Source organism: Scomber japonicus, chromosome 19 (genome assembly GCF_027409825.1).
Source record: "Scomber japonicus isolate fScoJap1 chromosome 19, fScoJap1.pri, whole genome shotgun sequence".
Classification (NCBI taxonomy): domain Eukaryota; kingdom Metazoa; phylum Chordata; class Actinopteri; order Scombriformes; family Scombridae; genus Scomber; species Scomber japonicus.
The window spans coordinates 5237362-5262958 of record NC_070596.1 but is presented as its reverse complement, the minus strand read 5'-3'; the positions used below and the strand labels follow the sequence as shown (position 1 = coordinate 5262958).

General features: G+C 39.5%; 1 protein-coding gene across 1 annotated transcript in view; it reads right to left on the bottom strand.

Annotated features, from left to right (window-relative positions):
- Positions 1–24747, bottom strand: part of shroom3 (shroom family member 3) — a 71503-nt gene extending 46756 nt beyond the window's left edge. Inside the window, exons 1-2 of the mRNA XM_053340525.1 lie at positions 24211–24747; positions 15360–15514 (exon numbers count right to left, since the gene is read on the bottom strand). Coding sequence (XP_053196500.1) covers positions 15360–15514; positions 24211–24390 — 335 coding nt within the window. The 5' untranslated portion in view covers positions 24391–24747. The remainder of the gene's footprint in view (positions 1–15359; positions 15515–24210) is intronic.
- Between the last annotated feature and the right edge of the window lie 850 nt (positions 24748–25597).

The following is a 25597-nucleotide window of genomic DNA, read 5'->3' as shown; positions in this document are numbered from 1 at the left end:
TGTTGAAAACTGTCGAGCAAAAACCAAACACCAACCTATTTGCTGTTCTCACCGACCACATCACCCACCAGCCAGGGTGTACAGTGGTCCGATACATCCAAATCTGTCGATGCCAGAGTAAAATCTGTCTTTAGATGATAAAAGCATCTTAAAATGTAGATATTTGGTTGTGTCAGTATGACGATGTAGATTGATGCTTCTGAGCCTTTGGCAGGACTGCTAAGACAAAAAGGCAGCTCCCTTTACCTGGAATTATGCTTCTCCAAAGATATGCACTAATGTCTCCCAATCCATGCAGAGAGGGGTGTTATGGGTAGGTTCCGGATGCTCACAGAGGAGTCAAAAAATCAATGCATCATACCAAATAAGTTGAATTTCAGCTTCATTCTTTTAAATGAAGACACTCCACTTATGCAGTTGAGGTGCCAATGCAGAGAAAAGAAACCTGGCTCAACTTTTTGCCCAACCCAACATTATCTAACAAGGCTGCATTGACCAATCAAATATAAGCAAGGGTACATGGTGGTTTAGTTTGCATTATGAACTGCTTGCCTCCATGCCTGCCGCTGCTGTTCACATACCATGTCAGAAGCGCCACCTTTGAGGCTTCCTCTCATCGTCATCATCATCATCATCATCATCATCATCTTCATCATCGTCACTCTCCTCCAATCTAGGTCAAAGCCGGCATGCCAAAAAAAATCATTGCTGTCCTCTGCTGGCCAGATCATCATTCTGATTGCAATCTTATTTTTTTCCCGGCTGATAATTCAACATTTAAACATGCTTTTAACACCACAGTTCAACCTGTAAACACACTATTTCATGGCATGTAAGCACATATGGTAAAGATCTTGCATGATTATACAATTAAGTCACTCCAGTCCAATCACATGATGCAAAAGAGAAACTGATAGAGAGAAGAGAGAATTCAAATAGGAAGTGAAACTAAACTTGTGTGTCCTTTTCCCATTTCTCTCTTTAAATGATTTCCCTATTGTCTTTCATATATGTAAATTATGTGAAATAATATAGTGTGCTGTTAAAACTACACAAAAGATGATGTGAGTTCTACACATTCTCTATAGATTTTTGTATTTTAATGAATGTTTTTGCCCTTATTGACTGTAAACTGTATGTAGATGTTATGTTTTGGGTTCCTCAGATTCACAATGTTCCTGTGGTTCAAGTACAGTTCAGGTAACTGTTAAAAATAAGCCTTCAATATCATAAAATATATGTTAAAAAACACTGTTGTCATCCTATAACAAAAGCCTCAGTCATTCGTTTCCTGCCTCCACCCTGCAGAGCCATTTAAACCTTCAACCCTGCATAAACAGACATGATTAAAGAACACAATACACTGTCAAATACACACACACACACACACACACACACACACACACATACACACATACACACACACACACACACACACCACAAACACACCCAGACTCACCGTACTGTACGCCACTAATCGAGGAGATTCCACCGCTGGGCATTCAGAATACACTACATACACCGGATTTAAAAAACACTCACACACACACATACACACACACACTCGCAGGTGCGCAGAGAGAGAAAGGCCCATTTAAGTGGAACCTGTCGAGCTGGTCAGAGGAATGCGCAGCAGCCACAACACCCTGAAATCACCTGAACAGGAGGCACAGCGTTGTCACATTCCACTTTCCATCTCATCACACACACACCACACACTCTCTCTCTCACCTGAGTTCCATAGCATGGCATCCAGAGGTTAAACGGCAACGCTCACCCAGAGGAGAGTCTGATTCCTTTCTAACCTTCAGTTTAACCTCGAACCGTCTGAGTAAAATGTTGCCTCCTTTTTAAAATTCTTGAGGATTTGCCAGGTTGAATTTGGCGCAAGGGGGGAGGGGGATGATAAATTCCCACAAATTATACACAAAGTGACAGACAATCATGGGGCACATGTGGCAGAGGGGTTTTTTCCCATTCCATTCAGTTCAAAAGTTCATGAGAAAATGTTCAGCGATGCCCTATCTGGAAGTTTTTTTAGGAAATCCTTGCAGAAACATTCCCGGATCTGCACCGAAAAGGAATCAATTCTTTACCCTGACAGGACCAGGACCAGGTCCAAGACCGTCCAACAAGGCTTAATCCAAATATGGTAAGGGGTAAAAGGATTTTTACAGCTGATATCCACTAACAAACGTGCCTGGTAGAGGTTAACACACAAAATAAAAATATGATAAAACTGAAAATCTGAAAATAACCAGGAGGAACCAGGAAGCACTGCAGGAAATATTACAGAAAATACTATTCATGGAGGCAACAAAACATCATGGAGGCCAAAAATGCATTATTTTATTTATTGTATTTATAAAGAACTATGCACAATATTAAATCAATGTTCTTTTCATTAATTTAACCATTTGATGTATTGTAGCCTGTTTACATACCGTCAGCTATGGTTGCAGATACACTGTATATTATGACAGGAAATCCTCACAGAGAGGAGCACCGACCCGCACGTTATTTGACTCAAATTCCATTCTCAAGTCATGTGACGGCAAACTAAACCGTTTCCGTGACAACCATGCAACTCCATGTGCTGAGGAAGGCCACGAGATTTGGTTGAAAGTTGAGGAAACAACTAATAAGTCTTTAGAGTTTTCAATATTAGCTTTTTTTTTTCTTCAAAGCTCATTGTTTACTGTTTTGTGGTTAATCCAGTTAATTATCCTTAGCTGGATTAACCTGCTGGGGAGCCCCCAACGCCCCAACGCCCCCCCCCCCCCCCAGCAAAAAAATGACCAGCTCTGTGCAGTCTCTCCAAGCTAGAATAGTACCTGGCCTCAGTGTTGCTGTGTGGGGATTTGACAGAACACAAATTAATCGGGGTACTGTAAATGCATCACAAAAGCACAAATCTGAAATACAGTGGATATAATTACACCTGTCACAACAACCACTTTCATTGGACGATATATTGTCTCAGAATTTATCGCGATAAACAATATTATTGTCATTTGAAGATCATTTTATACCACTGAATCCTGCTCATAATGTAGAAAGAGACATTTCCATTTCTTTTTTGATCATACATTAGGTCTATATGCTGTATAAATACTGTCAAAGTATGAAAATGCTCAGTCCACAAAAATGCATACAGCCACATTCAGAAACTCCTGAAAGAAACAAAATATGTTATTATTATATTATATTATTTATGTTATTTACCTGCTTTAAGTGCACTTGTTTCATTCTAGCTCTACTACGTTGTTGTACGTTTCGTTGTCATTTATGGTCGCGCTAGTTTCTCTCCTCTCCTCTGCTCTCTGTGTTCTGCAGTCTGTTACCTGTTGTTGGCCTGGATGTGCCAAGGCTGAGTGGGACAGTGATGCTGCATCCATGACTTGAACAGTAACTAGATGTTTTTTGACATAACAAAGCATGCAAATGTTTGTAAAAAAAGACAACAAAAATGAAAATATTAAACTGCGTAAGGAGCATTATATAACTTCTCTAGTTTATTTTTTTATTTTTTATTTTTTAAACAGCATGTTTCCTCACAATTCATTTCACTGACTCATCACAAATAAACCAATGGGAGTAAAAACAGTCATATGGACTAACGAGGAACTCGTATCGGGTGGTTTTGGTGATGTCATCCTGCGTTATCAGCTTTACGTGAACCCATGAGAGGAGATAACACTTCAGTTAACCTTATCTTCTCTGCTGTCAAAACAATGTCTTGTGCCATAATATTACAGTAATATTACCTCTGAACCAAGAACTGCTAGAATACACCACACTCTGTTTGAACTGCTTTTCACTTTCTAATTAATCAGGGGAAATCCCCACATTCATTCATGGTGTGGATATGTTACTATGGTTACCTAAAGAACTGAATCAGCAGATCAGCAATCATGATGTTACTTATACACATTGTACGATTACTTTCTTGACAGTGATCAAACAGCAGTTGGATGTATTAAGGAAGGTTATCATTGAATGTGATCTGGGGTTTTGTGGAATCGTCTAGATTCATGGTGTCGTCACTGTGTGAACAGTTCGGTGTCTCCACAATGTCGTCAATACACACACACACACACACACACACACACACACACACACACACACACACACGCAGTGGTTGCCCGGGGAAACAGTTTGGCGGCAGTTCGTCCCTGTAATGACTTCTTCCTCTTCTTTTTTTATACGCGGAGAAACTCAAACATTCATTCAGCTCGATTACGTCAACGGGCGACAAAAGAGCACAAAAGGCAGAGAGTCACTGGAGATGAATGGAGGAGACAAAGAGAGACAGACGGAGGGAGGGACAGCTACAGACAGCTACACAACTGTGATTAAAACCTGCTGGAACACAAAGTGGTCAAATTCCTCTCAGACCCCATTTGTCACTATGGACATTTCCAAAATTTCAATCCACCTGTGTGTGTATTTACATTTCAAATAGTTAAAAAACGTGAATAGAAATGTTAAATATATGAAAAACACTTGAAATACCAACACAAATATGAACTAAGTTAAACTTGTTGTATTGTCACCCAACATTTCAGTTACAGTCAGTAGAGCGAGTTTCAGTCCTCTCATCATCATTAACAAAATCTAAGGAGGTCAAAGGTCACGGCTCACTGCCAACAGCTGGAACAAATATTCCTGCTATCACAAAGATCACTGTTATTATAACCCACGATCATCATCATCATCACAGTCACACACTGCTGATAACTGCGCTGGTATGCTGCGTGACCTCCTTGTTTCTCTCCAGCTCTTAAACTCTCTCACCTCCCTGCAGTCTGATTCACTGCTTTCATTCATAGTTTCAACATGTTGTGGAAAAAAACATGTTCAACAATCAACTATAGATGGAATACTGGGGCGTCCACATACCTTTAACCATGAAGTGTATGTTAAAGCTACTATATGTTGAATTTTCAAGGTATATTTGTATATGCTTTGTAAGAAAAATTGTACAATCATAGTGAGACAGTCTATGTGCTGGTTTTATCTCAGCATCCCACACACGTAGTGGCTTTAAAATATACCATTAAGTACATTATTTTATACATTTATTTATTTTAATTTTAACTTAATATTGTGTAAAAGGATTCTGATTAACTTAAATAATTCTATTTATCTACAACTTTATCTATAACAATACAATTCTTCTTCTATAGTAATTCCATTGAATTGAGTTGTTACAATGCATCCATTCCCTGCTAATCCCCCTGCATTCAGTTGTCATTTCCTGTAGTTAACGCACCACGGCTCTCTTGTTAAAAGGACTGAGACTCTGTGCTTTTACTGAATTTAAATAAAGCATTGGTCTTAGTCGAACCTGACTGATATACTATATAAGCTGATAATATCCTGGACTATCAGATATATTGGTATCTGCAATATATTCTTTTTTATATTCTTAAAAGGTTGCATAGGCAGCATTTTAAGTATATTTGATGCTTTTTCTAAATTAAAGTTTAATATATACATGAATATGTTTTTTATTTGTAGTTATTTATAATAATGAATAATAGTGAAGTTTAATGTTTAAGTCATTTTATACATTAAACTGTTAAACAGTAAAATATCATACCACCATTATATTTCTATGTCACAAGTGTTTGATAACCAAGGGCTCATTGCAAAAATTGTGTGTTTATGTATATATTCTCTAAGGTTATTGGCCCATATTTTGATATTGGAATATTTTTACTCAGTATTGGCATCGGCTCCAAAAACAGATTCAAATGAAGAGTTTGTAATGACAGCTGTTACCAATAATAATAAATATAATTAGACCTGTCACGATAACTATTTTTATTGGACGATATATTGTCTCGTGATAAACGATAATATTGTCATTTCAGTGAGGAATGGAGGACACTACTTGCTTAGCCAATGTGACATGAATAGCCTCTTAGCTGCTAATTTGAAGTGTGGCAACATCGTGGTCAAAAAATGATCAAGGTAATGTCCAGGTATGATACGATAAGCTGATATATAGACAAAATTATGTTGATAATTACGTTATTGTACGATAAGTCGATAACGTAATTATTTTGACAGACCTAAATATATTATATATACTAATACATTTAAAACACATCTACTTTTCTGCTTTTTGATCAGTAACATTACTGTCAATTCAATTGAACACTTCCTGCAGGTGTTTCACATTAAAAGCCTACCAGGAAAGGGCGGGATCATGACTTTTGAGACCCATAGTGCTTTTAATGTGAAATTTCTGTCCAAACAGTCCTAACCCTAACCCTAACTCTGCCCATTGATGACAGAGCGACAGACAACCTCAAGATGGATTTGAAAATGTATCTTGATATTTTTAAAATATAGTCCTTTTCTTTCACGTATATATTCTGTGTAATGACATTATTGGCCGGTATATCGATATTGGAATTCTTCTTCTCCATAATATCGGTATTGGCACCAACCCCCCCAAAAAATCAGCCTGGCCCTATGTTCTGATAAAGATCTACTGAGTAATGATAAACAGAAACATATCATGTTGTGCTGTACGTGCCGAGTTGATGCAGATTTTACTATCTTGTGCTGTGATTGGTCTTTGTGGTTATAGCCAAATGTTTGTTGGAACACATGGTTCTGAATAATGACAGACCGGTGTTGTCTTTCGTGGTCAGTTTTGCATTCGATCCGAATCGCAAAAAACAATACGAAGCACATGTAAATACTGTACTGTGAGACCAGTGAAGAGCAGGAGGAGACAGCCGCCAAACCTGCTCCACACAATATACTGACTGACTGATTGAAGACACTGACAGGACAAACACTACCTACCTGAAAAATACACACTTCTATATTATGCTGCTGTCGTTAATATGGATGAGACAACTTTCACTGCTTGTCAGTCTGATGTTAGATTCATAAGTGAGGATGCAGTGTGAGCACCATGGGTTCCACCAGTGCCAGCATATTAACCACAGCTGCTGCATTCTGGTGTTTGTTGACATGTGGAGCAGATGTTACAGATGCTCCAGAGGCTACACTGAGGTTCACTTTAGGTTTAGTCTGAAAAATCGTAATATTTGGAGGAAAAAAAGTCATAGAACTACAGGATTAAAGTTGACATTTTACAAGAATAAAAGTCATCATATAGGAAAAGGACAGATGTAAATAATAAAATGAATGATGGCTGTTCCAGTTTCTATCAAACTCTTGTGACTTACTAGGACACTTTAACAGAGACATTGATAATGTGTTTAATAACATAACTTGCACTTTCCCTACCATAACAATTCTAAATGTATGTTGTAAAAAGCACTATTACATGGATAAAACTGTAATTTTACATCACCTGTTTGCCACAACTGAGCATTTAACTAAACTTAATAGTAGTGTAATAGTAGGCTACTATTATGCCAACCATTGCAATTACGGTACAGTCTTTTATCCTTGATTGTTGTTCCATGGGTGAGTATGCCACACAGTTAAATGGTTTCTTTATCTGTCTGTTTTAATTGTGTTTATTGCTGATAAATGATCAGGAGTCTGTACGGGTGTGTTCTTTGTTTAATTTTAATTAAAATTATATTATATTAATTAACCGGACGCTCTTTGTTGTTTTTGTGTCTGACTTCCTGCCCAGCTCAATCTGATCTCTGCAGCTTGATGCGTCTTTCATCAAAAATAAATTGGGCGACAGCAACTGAGCGAGATCAAGCTGTTATCATAGTTAAAGAGGCAACTAAAAAAAGCATTTCTCCCATAGATCACCATTATAAGAGAGACGTCTGTTGACAACAGCAAACCAAGTCAATTATTACTCTTTATATTAGTATTAGTTTATGTTTGTCTGTCTGTTAATTGGTCAGTTGGTTGTTCCATCATTTTACTCTAGACTGAAATATCATAGTAACTATAGGATGGATTGCCATTCATGGGCCTGAGAGGATGCACCTTTAACCTTTAGATTTTAATGACCTCATGCCTTTCCTGTACAGTACAGCACATTTTACATTCCAACAGAGTCAATGCAAAGTCATCAGTATGTTGTTTGTTCTGTAATAATGTACATCATGTCCCTACAGCTTTCTGCACTGACTCACTAATACTGTCATTAAGAAAAACACAAACAAATATTGGTTGTATTTTGACCAGCCGGTACCTCCTGTCTGTAGTTTCTTACTTATTGTTTTCTTCATGAGTAATGTGATACCAGTGGAGCGTAGACTGCTGCTTACTGGGGATTAGAAGACAAAACAGACTGCAAAAACAGCTGCAAGGTGCAAGGCGAGGACTAATACAGGTAATGAACACACACGCGTGCACACACATACACACATACACACATATACACACACACACACACACACACACACACACACACACACACACACACACACAGGACAAAAGGAGCATTGTAAACACAACATTTCATGTGGGTGTATTTTAGGAGACACACAAGAAACTAATAATAAACCCAAATGAATCACTCTGATACACATTTACTTACTTACTTACTTACCACACACACACACACACACACACACACACACACACACACACACACACACACACACACACACACACACACACACACAGCACAAGTGAGTGGGGTGATCATTTTACCTCACAGCCACAAGTGTCAGATATCAATTAAAAGAAGGCACTCGCTACACACATGCTCCACTGGGGAACACACACACACACCATCCACCCCCCCACTTTACACACACAAGGAAGTGGATTGACCAAAAAAAAAAAAAGTATTTTTTTTCTTTTTTCTGCAGTTTGTTAATTCCATCTAAGAGCAGGCTGCTTCATCATGCAACATCAGCTAATTTGTCTACACAGACTTTAAAGGAGTATGTCAACATTTTGGTAGACACATGCTCTCTTTCTTAATGAGAGTGAGATGAGAAGATTGATTGTCTGTATGTATGTGAGGTACGGGATATTAGCTTAGCGTAGCATACAGACTGGAAACAGGAGGAAATAGTTAGTCTGGCTCTGTTCAAAGTTCAAACATACACATCTAAGGCTCTCTAATGAACACACAGTATCTCCTCTGCTTAATCCTAAAAAACGTTTGTGGTTGCCTGGCAAGCTCACGCTGGTGGCAGGACTCCGGGAAATCACTGCACCCATCTTTTGTTTGCTAAGAAATAGTTACAGCACTCAACTACTCAACTCAACTGTCCAGATCTGAAAGCTATGCCCAGGCTGGAGAGCCTCATTTTTGGTCTGGGAGTTGTACGCCCAATACACTAGAAAAGTATGGAGCCACAAAACTGACAAAAATGCATAGACAAGTCTAAAAGATATAATTTATCAATTAATAATTTAAATAAAAAAGGTAGAGCTTTATAATTTATACTTATACAATTAACCTCCATACAAATTGTACTCAAAAAAAGCAAATGTTTATTTTCGTATTTTCCTCAAGCAATATCTCCAATTTTTCCCCCTACATTTCCAATTTTCTTAATGATTATATGATAATGAAATGGGTGTGTTCATGCATGTCTAGGCCACTGATGTATTGATTGATGTATTATATTATAGACCTGTCTGATAACCTTTTACTACATTTTGCCACTTTCAGGCCTCCATATACAGCTATAAAACATGCAAAGAAACAACAAAACTGGAGAGGTCTTGGTTCTGTAAACACTGTAGAATCCACTTCAACGTACAAAATATAATCCAGCAGCTCAGAACACAGCCACACATACATTTTCACTGAATTAAGATTACAGCGATAATTGGTGTACACAGGTCAAAGGTCAATATTTAGGTCAGCAATATGCACACAGAGTTTTTAAAGGTGATGAAGGTCATTAGGGAAAATTATTTTTAAGTGTCCACTGAGCCACAAAACACTCATTACCACTGCATTCCTACAGGCTGGTGTCTTTTTAGTTTAAACACCACTGGGCCATCAGAGGTTTTTTAATTCAGACACTCCCAGCAGCTTGAAATGGGCGTCACCTGCTGAAGCTTGTTGGCTAAAAATGTGTTTTTAAGTGTTGTCTGACACTATCCAGAGCTCAGAAACAGCAAACATACAACTCAGCAAAAATCATTAGTTCACTTTCAAAACATGCACAGATATCTGAAATATGAGTCAGAGCATTATTGTTATTGGTTATAAATACTGTTTTCTTTCGTTGTTTTATTTTCAGGAACCTTTAAAGATTAAAATCCAGATTATAACAAGTTATTTTATTTTTTGTAGTTTGGTCAATAATTTGTGTACAGTGTACTATAGTAGTTGAGATTAGGAGCTGCTTCCACCAGCTGTTTGTCACTTCAAACTTTGGTATAACATAACACAGTAAGTGGAGATTAACTCTACAAAATACGTACACTTACGAACTACGAGGTAGAACTGTTGCCTAAGCTAGCTGAATGAATCGTCAAAATTAAGGTTAGCTTGCTAATAAATTACCCGTTAAATTTTAAGAGCTAAAAGGTACAAGGAACATGGCTGTCATATCTGATACAACACTACATTTCATATACCTCAAATTACAAAATGTTATGCTAGTAACGTTTGATGACCAAATAATGTTTGTTAGTTTAACATAATCTAATATCTTCCTCTTACAGTAAATAGTTTGTGATTATGTTACAGTGAATTCTTGTTTACACAATTGGTATTGGTTGATTATAACTGGACACTACTACCAATGTTTCCTAGCAACCAATTTGCACATCACTTAAATGTTAACTGGATAAGACATTTCTTAAGAAGCCTAAATTTATTTACTAAATCCCTAATCTGAAACCAGTTAGCAGTCAGTAACAGCTAAGAAGTCTGATAAACAACAGATCAGTCAGATAATCAGACAACAACAATAATAAAAGGAAAATATGATTTATATTATATTTTTGTAATATATATACTATATATACACTATGATAAAGTTAATAACTTTTAGCGAACACCACAAAACTTCTACTCTATTTTACAAATGCGCACAAGTACACAAAAAACCCTGAAAATATGCAAACACACACACACGTACACACACACACGCACACATACACATACACACACGCACACACACACACTTACAGCTCTGATGTGCAGCTCCTCAGAAAACACACCGCTTTGTTTTCAGTATGTTTTGAGGCCATTAATGGCATGGTTGTCTCTCTCTCTGAGTATCTGTGGCTCTGTCTATGTGTGTGTGTGTACGTGTGTCTTTTCTTCACTGTTTTCAGCCAATCGGGTCTCACCTGAATAATACACCAATCAAAGGGCATGCAGCAGGAAGGAAGAGAGAGAGAGAGAGAGAGAGAGAGAGAGAGAGAGAGAGAGAGAGAGAGAGAGAGAGAGAGAGAGAGAGAGAGAGAGAGAGAGAGAGAGAGAGAGACCGGTATGGTGAGTGAGGCTGAGTTTCACAGGTGTGTTTAGTGTCGACATCATACACCTTTTGTTTTAATTGACACAGAGGATGGAGAGCACACACAAGACACCTGCTGAAGCCACACAGACCTTTATAACACCTGCTGAATGGAGCGCACACACACACTGTTCTTATGCAGCAATAAACATCAGTTCAATTCAGTAAATGTTTGTTGTCGTCTTCTTGAGTAGTTGCTACTTTACAGCTGCAGGAAGTAAGCTGACGGAGGTGTGTGAATAGAAAGTGGTGACACATAAGGTTGAGATGGGAAACTGTTAGCCTAGCTACATCAAAATAGAAAAGATACAACTTCCAAGGCTCTATGTTTCAAGCATCCAGGGTTACAAGCCTATGTGGATATAAAAACTGAAGGACAGAAGTAGACTACAATTCCCAAGGTGCATTTCAATAAGAAACATCCAATCACAGAGCTTAAAATTCTGTTGGGTGCTCTGCTGACATCGAGTTGAAGGGAAACATACTGCTTTGAATAAACCTAATAAAACATCCAGTCTAAATAGGTTCACTATCTAGACATGTTTGGGATGAGTTCAGTAACTATAGCAACGGGTTGGGGTCCCTAATGGAATGACGAAGCACTCTGCAATTTCTACAGCTCTAATAGAGTTGCAAAGTGGGAGAGGCAGCTGGTTCTGTGGGTTTTTCCCCATTAAGTATTCCCATTTCAAATATTTCTTAACACAATCTCCTCAATAAGATTATATTATGACCATCAGTTTCATTTATTTCAACTTTGTTTTCTAAGAAGTCACATTGCCCATGATTTTGGCAGACAGCTAAGAATATAACAACACCCTTGAGTCTTGGGCGTTGTTGCTATGGAGAAACCATGGGTTCGAATCAGAGCACAATGAATGGTATATTTATTCTAATATCAGTTTTTTGAACATTGCAATCTACGAACCACATGTGATGCTTGGTGATTGGTGATTTGAGTGCCTTGCCAAAATGCACTTTGGGAATTGTAGTTTCCACCCCCGAAATTCTTATGTATACAGTACCTACCTTGTACCTTCAACTCTTTATTAAAGAACCAGATGTTTTCTAACACTGCTGTTATCGTTTGTACTGATGATTTAAGTAGGAGAGTTTCATGCCATTGATGTGCTCAAACTGGGAGCCATGTAATGTTGTCTTTGGGGAAAATATATTGGAATTTTTACTTTCAGAACCTGGGGCATCTGAAATAGCTCCCCCCAACTTCACAAATCTATTCGGACCTCTTCTCCATAGTAACAGCAGTAGAGGCTCAGGGGTATTGTAGCATTGAGGCATCCCTCACACCAAACTAAAATAACAAACATTATTTCTCAGAAACAAAGGTATACTATACAGTCTTTCTGTTTTCAGGAGTTCGGCAAAAAGACGAATGTCAGAGCTTTGGACAATCTTCTAACTTTTCTGGCCACCGGTGCAATTTTGTCTACTAGCAAGACACTATAGTCCAAAGGTAAAAGCAGCTCAGGTATGCAGCTGCTGAGTTTGACTAGCTTCACAGTCCACTGCACTGCCACAACATGCAAAGCAAGGTTCATTGTTCAGGATACAAAGCTCCCAGTCAGCCTCAGTACAAGCTCAATATGCATATTAGCAAAGTAGAAGTCAACAGATTATATATGTACTTAAAAAAGACCAGACCTGTCAGCGGCTGACTCCTCGCGGTTTCCCATCAGATCCCTGCAGAAAGCCAACCAGACCAAAACACACACTAATCGTCTGAGGGAAGAATTCTCACGCCTTTCCTCCTTGCCACACCTTCCTACAATGCCATGTGTGCTTCTACACTTGTGTGTGTGTGTGTTTCTGTTTGAGGTCTAAAGTCCTATATTGTGTCATGCCACTCATGCGTCTTCCAGTAAATAAAAGCTGCAGTAGTAACAGCAGCCAATTGCTAGCAGTCACACCCCAAACCCAAATACATACCTGGTTCTGTACCTGGCAAGGCATCAACCTGAATACTGAGAGGGACGCTATGCAATATAGAACAACATTAAGCCTACCTTTAAAGCGTGACTAACATCAGCTTTATTTTTTTTAAAGTAACATTAACTCACACATGAATAATAACTTAAACTGAGTGCTCAAACAAAGAGTGATAAATCAAACTTAATCATCTATCAAATAAAGTTGGTGCACTATTACAAATAGGGGAAGGTTGTGCTAACACTATGCTAGCATTTCAATTATTTACAAAGTGTTTTGAGGTGATTAAATGCTGTTTGAATTCATTCAGGAAATCCCAGAACTGTGTTACTAATTAGTTAGATTTGTTGCTAACATAATATTATCTCGATACATTGTACACCACACTACACGATGCACTGTAGCTTGACAACTGTACTAACAACATGTGAGGCAGGCCTACTGTGTGGTAGAGGTGATGTGTCAAGGAATTACAAGCTAACGTGAGTGTTTTTGTAATGAGGCAGTTAGCTCAGGTTAGCGAAGCTGTGGCTCAAAGTGTTTTGGATAAGGAACCAGAGCTACGACAGTCTTGCATTTTGGAAGTAAATCTGTCATATCCTGCCAGGAATTTCTATGTTTGTGTTCAGACTTTAAGTAGCCTATAGTTCCTGTTTTACTTTGAAACGTTTTCTCCTTGTGTTTTGTTAACTTTACTTCCTGTGTTTTCCCATCTTTGTTGATTACCTCATGTGTTCGTAATCATTCAATTTCAGTTAAGTCTTTGTCCGGTTGTCTGTTAAATTAGCTCTGCTTTGCTTAATCTGCCTTCTTCCCGTGCCTCAACTTGAATTGCTATGCATTCTACGCCTGCCTGCTGTACTTTGCTCAGCTCATCAGACAGTTTCCTTGAAGAAAGAACATCACTACTATTTAAGATAGCTATTTGTTTACTTCCTTGCTTGTAGATAAAGAGAAAGGCGAGTTAATTTTTACCTATTAATTGACTGCAAGTACAATACATGTCATAATCAGTGATGAGCAATGACAGATAACAGCCAACAGAGAGTCTGTGTGTGTTTATTTGGGACCATTAGATCTGATTTGGACTATGAACCAGGATATACAGCAGAATCCTGAACAGCACAGATTACACCGACTGTCAGGAGATAAGCAAGAAGAAATAAATAAAGGAGGCAACTTATTGAGTTGTGAATACCATAACAGTAGGTCATTCATATAGATTGTGTGCAGGGATTATGAACAACACTATCTGACAGCAATGAAAACAGGAAGATAACTTAATACACTCCTAATAATACATTAGCATGATGTAGCTGTTTATAGCCCAATAAAAGCTAACTGTGATCCTAATGATTATTTAAGTAATTTACTAATTAGTAAATTATTATAATTTCAATATGCATTTGTCTTATTGAGTAAGCATACTATTACTTTAAATATTTACTGGTATAAAAATTTGAAGTCATCAGTAAATAATATTTCTTTTCATATATCATTTTTTCAAAGTCACCATCTTTTCCATCTTAAGTGATGATTAACTTTTCATCAGGTGTTTTCCCCTTCGCTATTTCCTGCTCAGCATTATACATCATCCAGAGATTTTGCTGTCAACCTTTTTCTGTCCCACACACACACACACACACACACACACACACACACACACACACACACACACACACACGTCTGCGCAGTTATCCTCTATCCTATCCTATCCTATCCTATCCTATATTGTTAGGACATTGCATTGACCTCAATTCAGCCTAACCCAAACACTAAACCTAACTTTAACCTAACCTCAATTCATACCCTACCACTAACCTTAACCAAGACCTCAAAAATGACATTAAGCCTCATTGGTCCTTATGGACCAAGGGCCATAAGGACAAGGACAAGGTCACACACACACACACACACACACACACACACAGAATTTTAGGGTTTAGTTTTGGGTGTCAGTTTTAGGCCTGTGCAGAAGTCACACACATGTACACTCACACACAGTGTTTGTACCTGCGGACGGTGAGCTGCAGAGTCTTGTACGATCCTTTGACAAGAGCAATGGCTTCCTGTCTGTATCCAGTCAGCTCAATATCATTAATGATGATGATCTCATCCCCCACCAGCAGAGGGCGCTCCAAGCGGTCTGCCTTACCGCCCTCCTCCACCTGCACAGACACACAAATAAAAACAGTTTGGCTATATTTATGTAAAAGATGGCAAAGCGTAAATGTGCCCTGCAGATGTCAATGATTTCCTGCCTGGTTTTCCTGTGTATGTAGCTCCCAAATTTCCTCGTCTGCAGATCACTGGTCTCCCTAGCCTGCAGTCACCGTGTTAAGCTGGGCTAAACACATCCTGTACTGGATACACATGATGAAACTTATTTCCATCCTCTCATCTGACTCCAGAGAAGACTGTTTCTTTAACATGCAGCGCCACAGCTGCCTTGTTGAGTCACACTTGCTGTGGCGTTATCAGAGTTTCTATTTTTTGTCAGGTAGGAAACACTTGTGAGTGTGTGTGTGTGTGTGTGTGTGTGTGTGTGTGTGTGTGTGTGTGTGTGTATGTGTTATGTACAGGGTCAATGTTTGGAAAAGTATGAGGTCTTGGCAGTTTGCCAGCTTTGTCATCCTTACATCATCTCTAAGCTATTTGTTTTTTTTTCTTGGATTGTCCACAGTTGACTTCACAGCCTCTTTGCCTGTCTTTACTAATTTAATTGACCACTAGGAAACTGTGATTGTCCAATCATTCTTTAGTAGATAAAATTAAGAAGAGCAGATCTGTCAAACTTTGGATTTCTCCTCATGTTGTGTGCACTTTTCTAAAACGTTGTCTGTTAGCATTGTCACTTTAACATAATGTTAGCCAGCCTGAATAACTAGCCTCTTCCTACAGTAGTGATCTCTCACTTCCAAGTGGTAGCACAGCATTTTATGGAGTGACATGTTCTGTTAAAAAAGTCAGTCATTCCTCATCAAAAAAGGCTATTCTCTTGAAAAGGTGAAACACACGTTTAATAATAATCATCAATTTCCATGTCTTCTCCATGTATGATTCTGACATCTGCCTGGGATCCGTTAGCTTTAGCCTCAGTCTTTTAGCATGACATAATGTATGTACGCAAGCAAGCAAGCGAAACCTTATTTATACAAGCACATTTCGTTCCTCGTGGAAGCACAATGTGTTTCACAGAGCGTGAGCTACCACGGAAGCTGCAGCCACAAAAACTATGTGGATATCGTACAAGATAAAACATTAAGTAGTAAACACAATGCATATTTGGGCCGTTACTGTTTTAAAGCAAGTCAGATGGAGACAGTTTCTAACCATCTCACGCAGTAGTTAAAGCTATTAAAATCTATAAGTGAATGTTGTAATCAGCCCACAAAGTCAACGGTTGGATTTTATTTTCATCTGTCTATGTTATTATTGTAAACTGTATGCGTGCCGTGCAAAAACTGAAAGCTTCCAACAATAATAAAGGGGTGGGGAGGGAGAGTGTAGCGAGGGGTCAGTTTCTTTTACTTTATGGTCATTCAAAACTTCACATTATGTTCATTAAAAATCCTAATGACACACTCAAACAAAAATTCCCCATAGATCTCTCATCACTCCTTCATGTTCATGATGATCCAACTGAAACTCCCACTCTGACACACACACACACACACACATTGCATATATCAGCATGACCCGCTGCTTTATCAGCACTGCCAACGATGCCTCTTAACAGCCTGTCAGAGTGTGCATGCAACTGTATCAGGACGTCTGCGTCTGTCTGTTTATCCCTTCGTGTGTGTGTGTGTGTGTGTGTGTGTGTGTCTGTCCTCTCTAAGGTCACATTGTCTTGTTGTCTAGTCCCCAGTGAGATAAGCTCAATCAAACACTCAGCTGGTTGTCAAAATGTCTCTGTACATACGTCATCAGATCAGACTGGATTCCTGAATGCTTGCTGTGTTTGGTGGATGAATTATGTGAAATAAAACACGTAGTGTGCTGCAGCTGTGATAACGCATGGTTAGGTCAGATAGTTCAGTCAAGACTAACAGGACACGATTTATGTGTGGCCATAAGGGTCTGCATGATGTCAATGTTGTCATCCATCCATGTACATGAGGGTTTGTACGACCCCTCTGTGGACGTCTGCATGCAGCCCAAAATTTGTGACCGTGTGGACTGTACACATTGCATGTCAGCTGCACATGTGCTAGAAAAGCAAACTGTTCTCTTAATAGCATGAGTGAAGGTGCTTGTCTGGTCTGTGGTATGTTTGTACTGTATTCCTGTTCTCACAAAGCTGTCATATTTCTTTTTTCAACTTTTTCTTATTGTTCAAGAACATCCAGGAACTCCTCAGCTACATTCAGACCGAAAACATTCTGTGTTAAACAATACAAGGGTTGTATTGGTGTGGGCGTACTGTTTAAAGTGCCGGTGAGACAATGACATATGATCCAGCGAATCCGGTTGGAATAACAAATTGTTGTGTGTTTAAAGGCTGATCAGAAAAAACACAGCACAACGGTGTGTAATAACCACAGACTGGTTGTTTCAACTCTGGAAAGTTATCACATGGTAACCCTGTGTGTTAGTGCGGACATGAGGAACGTGTCTTGGTCTGCGGACCGCCGAGAACAGGATGAATTGCACCAAGTGCCCCACACTGAGTCTTGATGTGCTCAGGGAGTCTGCTCCTTTAAAGCGTTCTCATGTCTCATTTTACTTGTCGATGGACATCTGTGGACTTGCATTCGGACACGGAACACAGAAAGTATGAAAAGGACTTAATTAATTGGGTACACTGAGTGACTAAAGGCTGCAACCTGGCAACTCTCCTTGCACATCAAGACTCAACGTGTGAAAGAACTTCACACCAATATGGAAAAAGACAACATTACTTGGGAAAGGATCTGTTTTGTTGTGTGGCAACAGAAGACTTCAAGGCTGTGGGGGGGGGGGGGGGGGCAGGCATGAGAAAACTGCTAGCATTTACTTCCTTTTGGATTTTGAACTGTGAGGCCATTTTGTTTAACTCTTGAAAGTTGACCATACTGCTCGTAGTAGCCTATCTTTTCAATCTTTATGGTACCATGTTAAGCAAGAGATTAGCACAGTGACCTAGATATTCTTCCTGGTTTGTGTTCTTGTACAAATTTAACACGGTGCACAGCGCAAAACGTATCTACAACTCTTATTAGTACACCAAAAAAGGAAGAGCCTATGTTTTTGGACGCAGTGCTGTTGTATGTCTGAACATGAATGCATCCATATTTAGACGGAAGACTACAGATGCATTTAAGAGTATCCCACATTGCTTCCCCTTGACCTAAGATGCCCCATGTTTGTCTGCCAGCTTTTCTCCTATTTATTTTGGGACGTGGGCAGCAAGCTGCCGAGTACAATACCCCTAACAAGAATACATAAAGATTTATCGAATTGAACTGCATATGAGGAGTATATGCAAAAGTGACTGAGCAGATGTCATGAACCAGATACCGGCTCAAGATACAGATTATACATTTACAGGTGGAAATTGTATCTAATGCTGCAGGCATAAGTGTACATTTTAATGGAAAGTGCAGGAATTCCACCTAGCTTGAGTGGAAAGGCTGCCTGGAAAGCTCAATTTAGGTCTCCCAAGCTACTAATTGGAACCCACTAAGCTTTAGCTGTGATGGCATCCATCATAGCTCAATGTGGAATCCAGTGTTTGGGATTAAAAAGATACAGGCCACTAAATGCTGCTCAAAGAAAACTCTCACAGTATTGAAGTGGATGGGAAAACCCCAAACTTCTCTCTACAAACAGACAATAGTAGTCAACTCTCAGGTTACAGATTTTTTCAGAGTAATTGGTATTTTAAGAGTGTTTTAAGTCTTAAGAGAGGTGTGTTTACAGGTGTGTTTGGAGCCATGTTTGCCTTGACTGATAGCTGCCCCCCCACCCTGTCTTTTTAAATTAAAATGTCCTGGTTTCCACAGTTGGTATTGCTGGATCTGACCAGGAAACTTAAACTCAAGATATGAAACATCCCTTTTATAATTCCAAAGATCAGGTTATATAACCTGGGAAAGGTCTGGTTCACTATAAGTGGTGAGATACAGTAACAAACACAAGAAAGGGACTTTATTTGATAGCTGTTTTCACATACTTTACTGTGATTAACAAAGGTATCTAACACTGCTCTGAAACAATAAACCCCACCCATCTGGTGCTCTTCGGATGTTAAAACAACTGCCAAGAATTTCTCGTAGGGTGTGCCTGACCCTCTTCTGAATTACGACATGGGTTATTTTTCAACATAAGCCTATGTGCTGCAGCTCCAACACTTGAAGAGTTCTCCCTATCCTTTCACTATCATGTATTATAGGCATTGCTTGACTTTTATCACCTGCACACAGTGGCCCTGAGAAGGCAAAACATAGCAACTATAACACATAATACAATGATATTTCAGAAAACACATCAACGAATGTGTGAGGCCATGGCCACTGACAAACATTGGTTTTCAAATGTATCTACATAAGTGTTGACATGTAGTAGTGACACACAAAAAAGTAACACAGATGGGAGTTGCGTTTAATGAGCTGTGCACACGTGGAGGAAATTAAACATCCTCTCAGATGTGAAAGAACACCGATGTTAAATGTAAACCATTCCTCGGCTCTGTATAACAGTGCACATCCCTACACTGTTGGCCTTTTTCAGGAATAAATATACCCAAATAAGGCCAGCAGAATCACTTACTGAGTGTGTGTATGTGTGTGTATGCATGAGCGTGTGTGTCACTGACTTTGGTATTCCAGCTGAAATTCATTATCCTGCAGACAGAGATATCCAAACAGAGCAGCTCAGCCTGTTCATACCGTGACTAAAACAACATACCTCCTCTAATCAATAAAGACTGTGTGATTTGGGAAAATATCCTCAGACAGAAGCGGGGGGCTCCACTGTGAAAAAGTAGTTAAAATGAAGCGATATGTACCTGCGACCACTCATCTCAAGTCGTGCCTTCAGTTTGGACAAGTGTGCTGTTCTCTCTTTGTATCATCTGAAGGGTTATGGATATGGATTAGTCCGAAGAAAAACCTAGAGAAAACTTGCAACGTTTTATTTTTTGGTTTGGTTTAGTATTGTGCTTCCATAAATTTGGCAGATCGAAGTCTCAAAAGTAGGATCAAAGTAGCAGGGGTCAAGGTATTCTGACTTTTAGTCCCCTTAGTAAGGTTCAAGCCCCAAAAACACCGCATCCTACATTCCCCATAATGCTATAGATGGTTGCATCTTTAATTAGACTCTCCCTGCCTGGTAAACACCTCTGTCTTTCTAAGCATACCTCAAGTTTGTAATGCATAATTTGTAATGCCAACGTTTAGTCCTGGCCCTGGTGACACCACTGTGAAATCATTTGTTATTTTCTCAGCCTTGACAGAGCTCATTCAGAACCATCAAAAACATTGTGTACCTGTTTTCAAGCTGAGTGGGACTTATTGGCAACAGACACCAGCAGCATCTGACATGCAACAAATGCAATTGTTGGAGTATCCTTTTAAATAATTTTGTCACATCTCAGATTTATCTAGAGTTCCAATGAGGAGTCCTTACTCGTTGGTTGGGAACTGGTGGGAGCCCCTAACAGTCTGAGTCTGATACTATGAGCAAAGCGTTACATCTTTAGGCTTGTGGTCTAAGTAGGTCTTAGTAACTAAGGCTCCATCATGGTCCTGGGTCAGTCTACAGCAACTGGGTCTGAGTATGGTCTATTGGCATTGGTCTCAGGCCTTGGAGTTCATCCTGGACCCTCTTGAATATGTGTTCATTATGTGACAGGTTGTGTCTGTTCCTGCAGTTGAAAGCTGCAGGTTGTCCTGGATCAGCTGAGCTTTGTTCCTGGCAGTTCCAGCTGGTTGACCCACCAAACATTTCTTAGGGATAGTGTGGGTTACAAATTGTAACATTCTATAAATACAGACCCTCAAGAGCTGTCACTATACCAAATGAGATCTTAGTGATCAGGCAGTGACAGAAAATCAGCACTGAGGTGAAGCATCCGATGGAAGTTTGACATGGACGAGGTGAACACCCCTAAGAGCATTTTTCAGGACTCTGGTCCATTCATGCTCCAGCCCAGTTGCTGTTGGTCTATGTAGGTTGAGCACTGGTTTTGTTTGAATACACTGTCAGGATAGATTGACATGGATTGTTTTCAGATGATGATGTCACTGGTTACTTATTAACATGCAAAACAACGAATAGCAGAGTAGACCAATGTTGAACCAGGAAGTAGCTGTTGATGTTCACAGAGCAAAGTTTGGTTAAAAGCTTTACTGTTCACCTACATTTTGAAGGTATAACGTGTTAAGGCACACAGTTTGATGCCAGTCATGAGACCTTCAGATTAAGATTCATTAAAGCTGTTTAACCTGATTTGAACTGCGTGGATTAAGGGAAACCTCCACCGTGATCTCTGACCCTGGCTCAGAAACCAGGAGAAATGTATTGCAGTGATGCAAGCTGAGGATTCCAGAATGGAAAAGAAAATTAAGCTGTATTATTAGTATTATTATTTTACTCTTATTGAAAAAATGGCTGAAGTTTTTAACCACTTCTGAGACAGAGGCTACATCCCAATCTCTTTACTTGATAATATCAAGAACACTGATAGTGTCCGCCATCATGAAGGCCATTCAGTGCTCTTATTTGTGCTTACATAACGAAGCAAAGAGGTTTCTTGGAGGAAGCATGAGCAAGGACACGTGAAATCTTCCACCAGATTGTCACGTCCCTTTATTGGAAATCTATTAATGATTAGACAAAACATCTGATAGGGCTGAATTGAAACTGCATTACCACAAATGTACAAGAAGTAACAGCCTCCTTAGGTTTCATACTACTCCCAATTTTAAGATTTTGTTTCTAATGGACCACCTAGTTAGAAATAGTGGATCTGTGTTAACTGATTAAGAATGGAACTATGAACTATTTTCATCATTCATTAGAAAGATCTGTCACTCACCCTTTTAACCTGTAGCCTATCATATCAGGGATAATACAAGGTTTATCCACCTGAAACTGTCCCACTACTGAACTAATGTTGGAGAGGACCAACTGTTTGCCAACTAACAAGAAAAAGATGACTTTTGGATATGTTCCTGTTGTTTCAGTGTGGAGGGTGATCTTCACAAACCTTTTACTAAACAAGATTTGTGTTGTTTTCACGTGTAATCTGTTTCTTCTAGCTACTAGCTACGTTAGTGTGGACTTAATCTGAGTGAAACAGACAAAGACAGACATTAATTGGATATGTAGAAACAGGCAGACAAAAAAAGGCGGAGACCGAAAGGGAAAGGAATTAAAAATGAAACAGAATAATGAAGCCACTAACAAAAAATGAAAAATGACAAGAAGCAATATTGAGAAATATACAGACGCTGAAAGAGAGAGAGCACAGCAATCAGGCGATTGTTGGGACAAAGTACAGTACAAAATAAAAGCAGGAGTGTGTCTGAAAGCACCCAGGAAAACACATAATTCACATTCTTGTCCTATTTTACAGCCGTTTGGCCTTCATCCCAGAATAACCCCCACACACACACCAGCCTGCTGATTTGCATTTTAATAAAATGAGGCCACGACAGCTGTAAGGACAGAAGCGCAATCATTACTGGTCATTTTCCTTAATACAGTCGCAAGAAGAGGAAATAGAGCAGAGCTGCTGATTTCTGCACTTAGTTACAGATAGATCAAATAACAAATTAATCACTAGAATACTATTAACTATCATAGTCACTAGACTATAATAGTCATTTCTAATGCTTGTGCTGGGTGCTTAATCATTTAAAAATCTAAAATGAGCTTCCAAACATTTCAACACAATATTGGTGTTTGTACTATTTAAACTCAGCTGAAGATGGATTTATCAAGGAATGGCATTGGTCTCTGTATTACATTGATTTAAGAAGACAGGAAGTGGACTATGTTTTTGTGCTGAAAAGAGAGTCTTCGCATAGATAAACAATCTAAAGTTGGCTGATCGCATCACATTATTTTCAATAGTCGTTGAGGGTGAATTCAGCAACAGCGTGCGAGTAGTGAACGCTAGTTGGAATCTTTAAGTTAAAGTCTTAAGAACATCATATCACCATTTTAGGTATATCACAGTAAAGGCTCTGACTCAGAACCTCCAGGATTCAAGGTGGTGAAGCTGCTTGTGCTTTCAGTCTGAGAAGTCTGAGAAGCTAATGGTAGCTATAAGCAACTACAATGTAAAACTGTCAACTTAATTGTCTTAAAAGGGGGTTGTCAGTCAGATATTAAAGTGATTAATGATGTTAAGTGATTGATAATTGACCACACATGTATAGCCTACCTGGATTTTACTATATTTTGAAGCTCCAAATTGAAGCTTTCAGAAGCATTTCTGCATGAGTTTGGAGACTACAAACTAACTAAAAACCTTTACAAACAAGAGAGTCAAACAAATGCTGTTTGGTTGCATTATGGGAACTGTAGGATCCAGTGTTTTTTAAACTTCACCCATGCTTTGATCTAAAAGTCATGATATCTTGGTCTGTGCTGCTTTGATTTTGCTCATTCTTTATTTCATTTGTCTCTTGTGAGCCCCCCAAAATGCTGCACTAAAATCACTGGGATAAATTGAAATAGCCTAGAGTATTCAAAAGCCTACAGGTGATTCTCATAATGACTTTCAATAGTCTGCTTAAGCAAACTTTCTTGGCAGTACTAATGTGTGTTTACAATAGTTATAGATCCATTGACCTAAATGTCAATAAGTAAGAGGAAAGATATCAGGGGGAAAATGAACATAGTCTCACATGATGATGACACAGTCTCGTACCTTGGAGATGATGAGCAGCTCTCCATGTTCCAGGCCGCCCTGCAGGGTGAAGCCCCACGGTGCTCCTCCCTGCAGCCGGGCCTCCACTAGCACCCAGCCGCCGCTACCTCCTCCTCCTCCGCCCGCCGCCTGCTGCTGCTGCTGGAGCCCCGCCCGGCCGCCGGCACCACCGGTCTCCATGCCGTCTAGGGAGCGCTCAATCCGGGCTCCTATGCCCTCAGCCCGGCTGCGGCCCGGCGGACTGAGGAGGGGAGACAGAAGAAAACTTTCTTTCCTTCACGATCGCATGTCCTTCATTCATTTGTAACTCCTCGTTAAGAAAAAAAGAAAGCAGGAGGTGTCCGAGCAGCGAGCTGCGTTTCCTGCAAAGTGCATTCCCGAAGGCTCAGTCCCCGGCCGGTAGACAGCCTCCAACAACACCCCGAAACCACCAGCTGGAGTGTGGGGACGAGGTTCAAAAGTTTCCCGAAGGAGAGAAAGTGATCAAAGTTAAAGATGAAAGAAGGTCAGATCAGATCAGATCTGCTGAAAGACAAATCCAAACCTCTCCCTCTCTCCCTCTCTCCCTCTCTCTGTCTGTCTCTCTCTTCCGAAAATCAGTTTAGCATCACAATAGGATTTACTGCGACTCACTGAGCGAAGAGAAAGGGGAGAGTAGGAGAGAGAGAGAGAGAGAGAGAGAGAGAGAGAGAGAGAGAGAGAGAGAGAGAGGTGGAGTGAGACAGAGGGGGCAAGAGAGAGACAGAAGGGGGACAGGAGAGGGAGATGTAGGCATGTAAAGAAATAGAAATGAATAAGGAAAAGGGAAAGAAGATCAAATAAATTAAAGATTTATAAGGAAGGAAAGTAGGAAAGAAAGAGAGGAAGGAAGGAAGGAAATATTGGGGAAAGAAAAAAGTTAGAAGGAAGGTATTAAAATTAGATTAAAGGCAGAGAGGAAGGAAGAAAGAAAGAAAAAAGGAGGAGAGACAGACAGAAAGAAAGAAATGAAATGGGATGAATTAGAAATAGAAAAAAGAGAGGAGCAGTGAATAGAAAAGAGGGACATTGGGCTGAAAGTGTTTCCTGTGTGTGTGCTGATGAGCTGTACTGTAATCCAATCCTCCACAGCAGAGCTGAACTCTGCTGCAGCAGGTCTGACACTGATTCCATTCACACTGGAACCAGATTATTGTGGAGAACCAGATTAAAGGGCCTGCTGGATCAAATCGTTTACACGCTTCACTGTAAACCAGAGTTTATGTTGACTGTTTGATGATCAGGTTCATGCATGCAGGAAACAACTTAAGGCCTCATTATGCTTCAAATGAACTTGATTCCTGATTATGTGTAAAGGTGAGAGTGTTTCTACCTGTTCTGAATGGACACACTCAAAGGCAGTACCCAA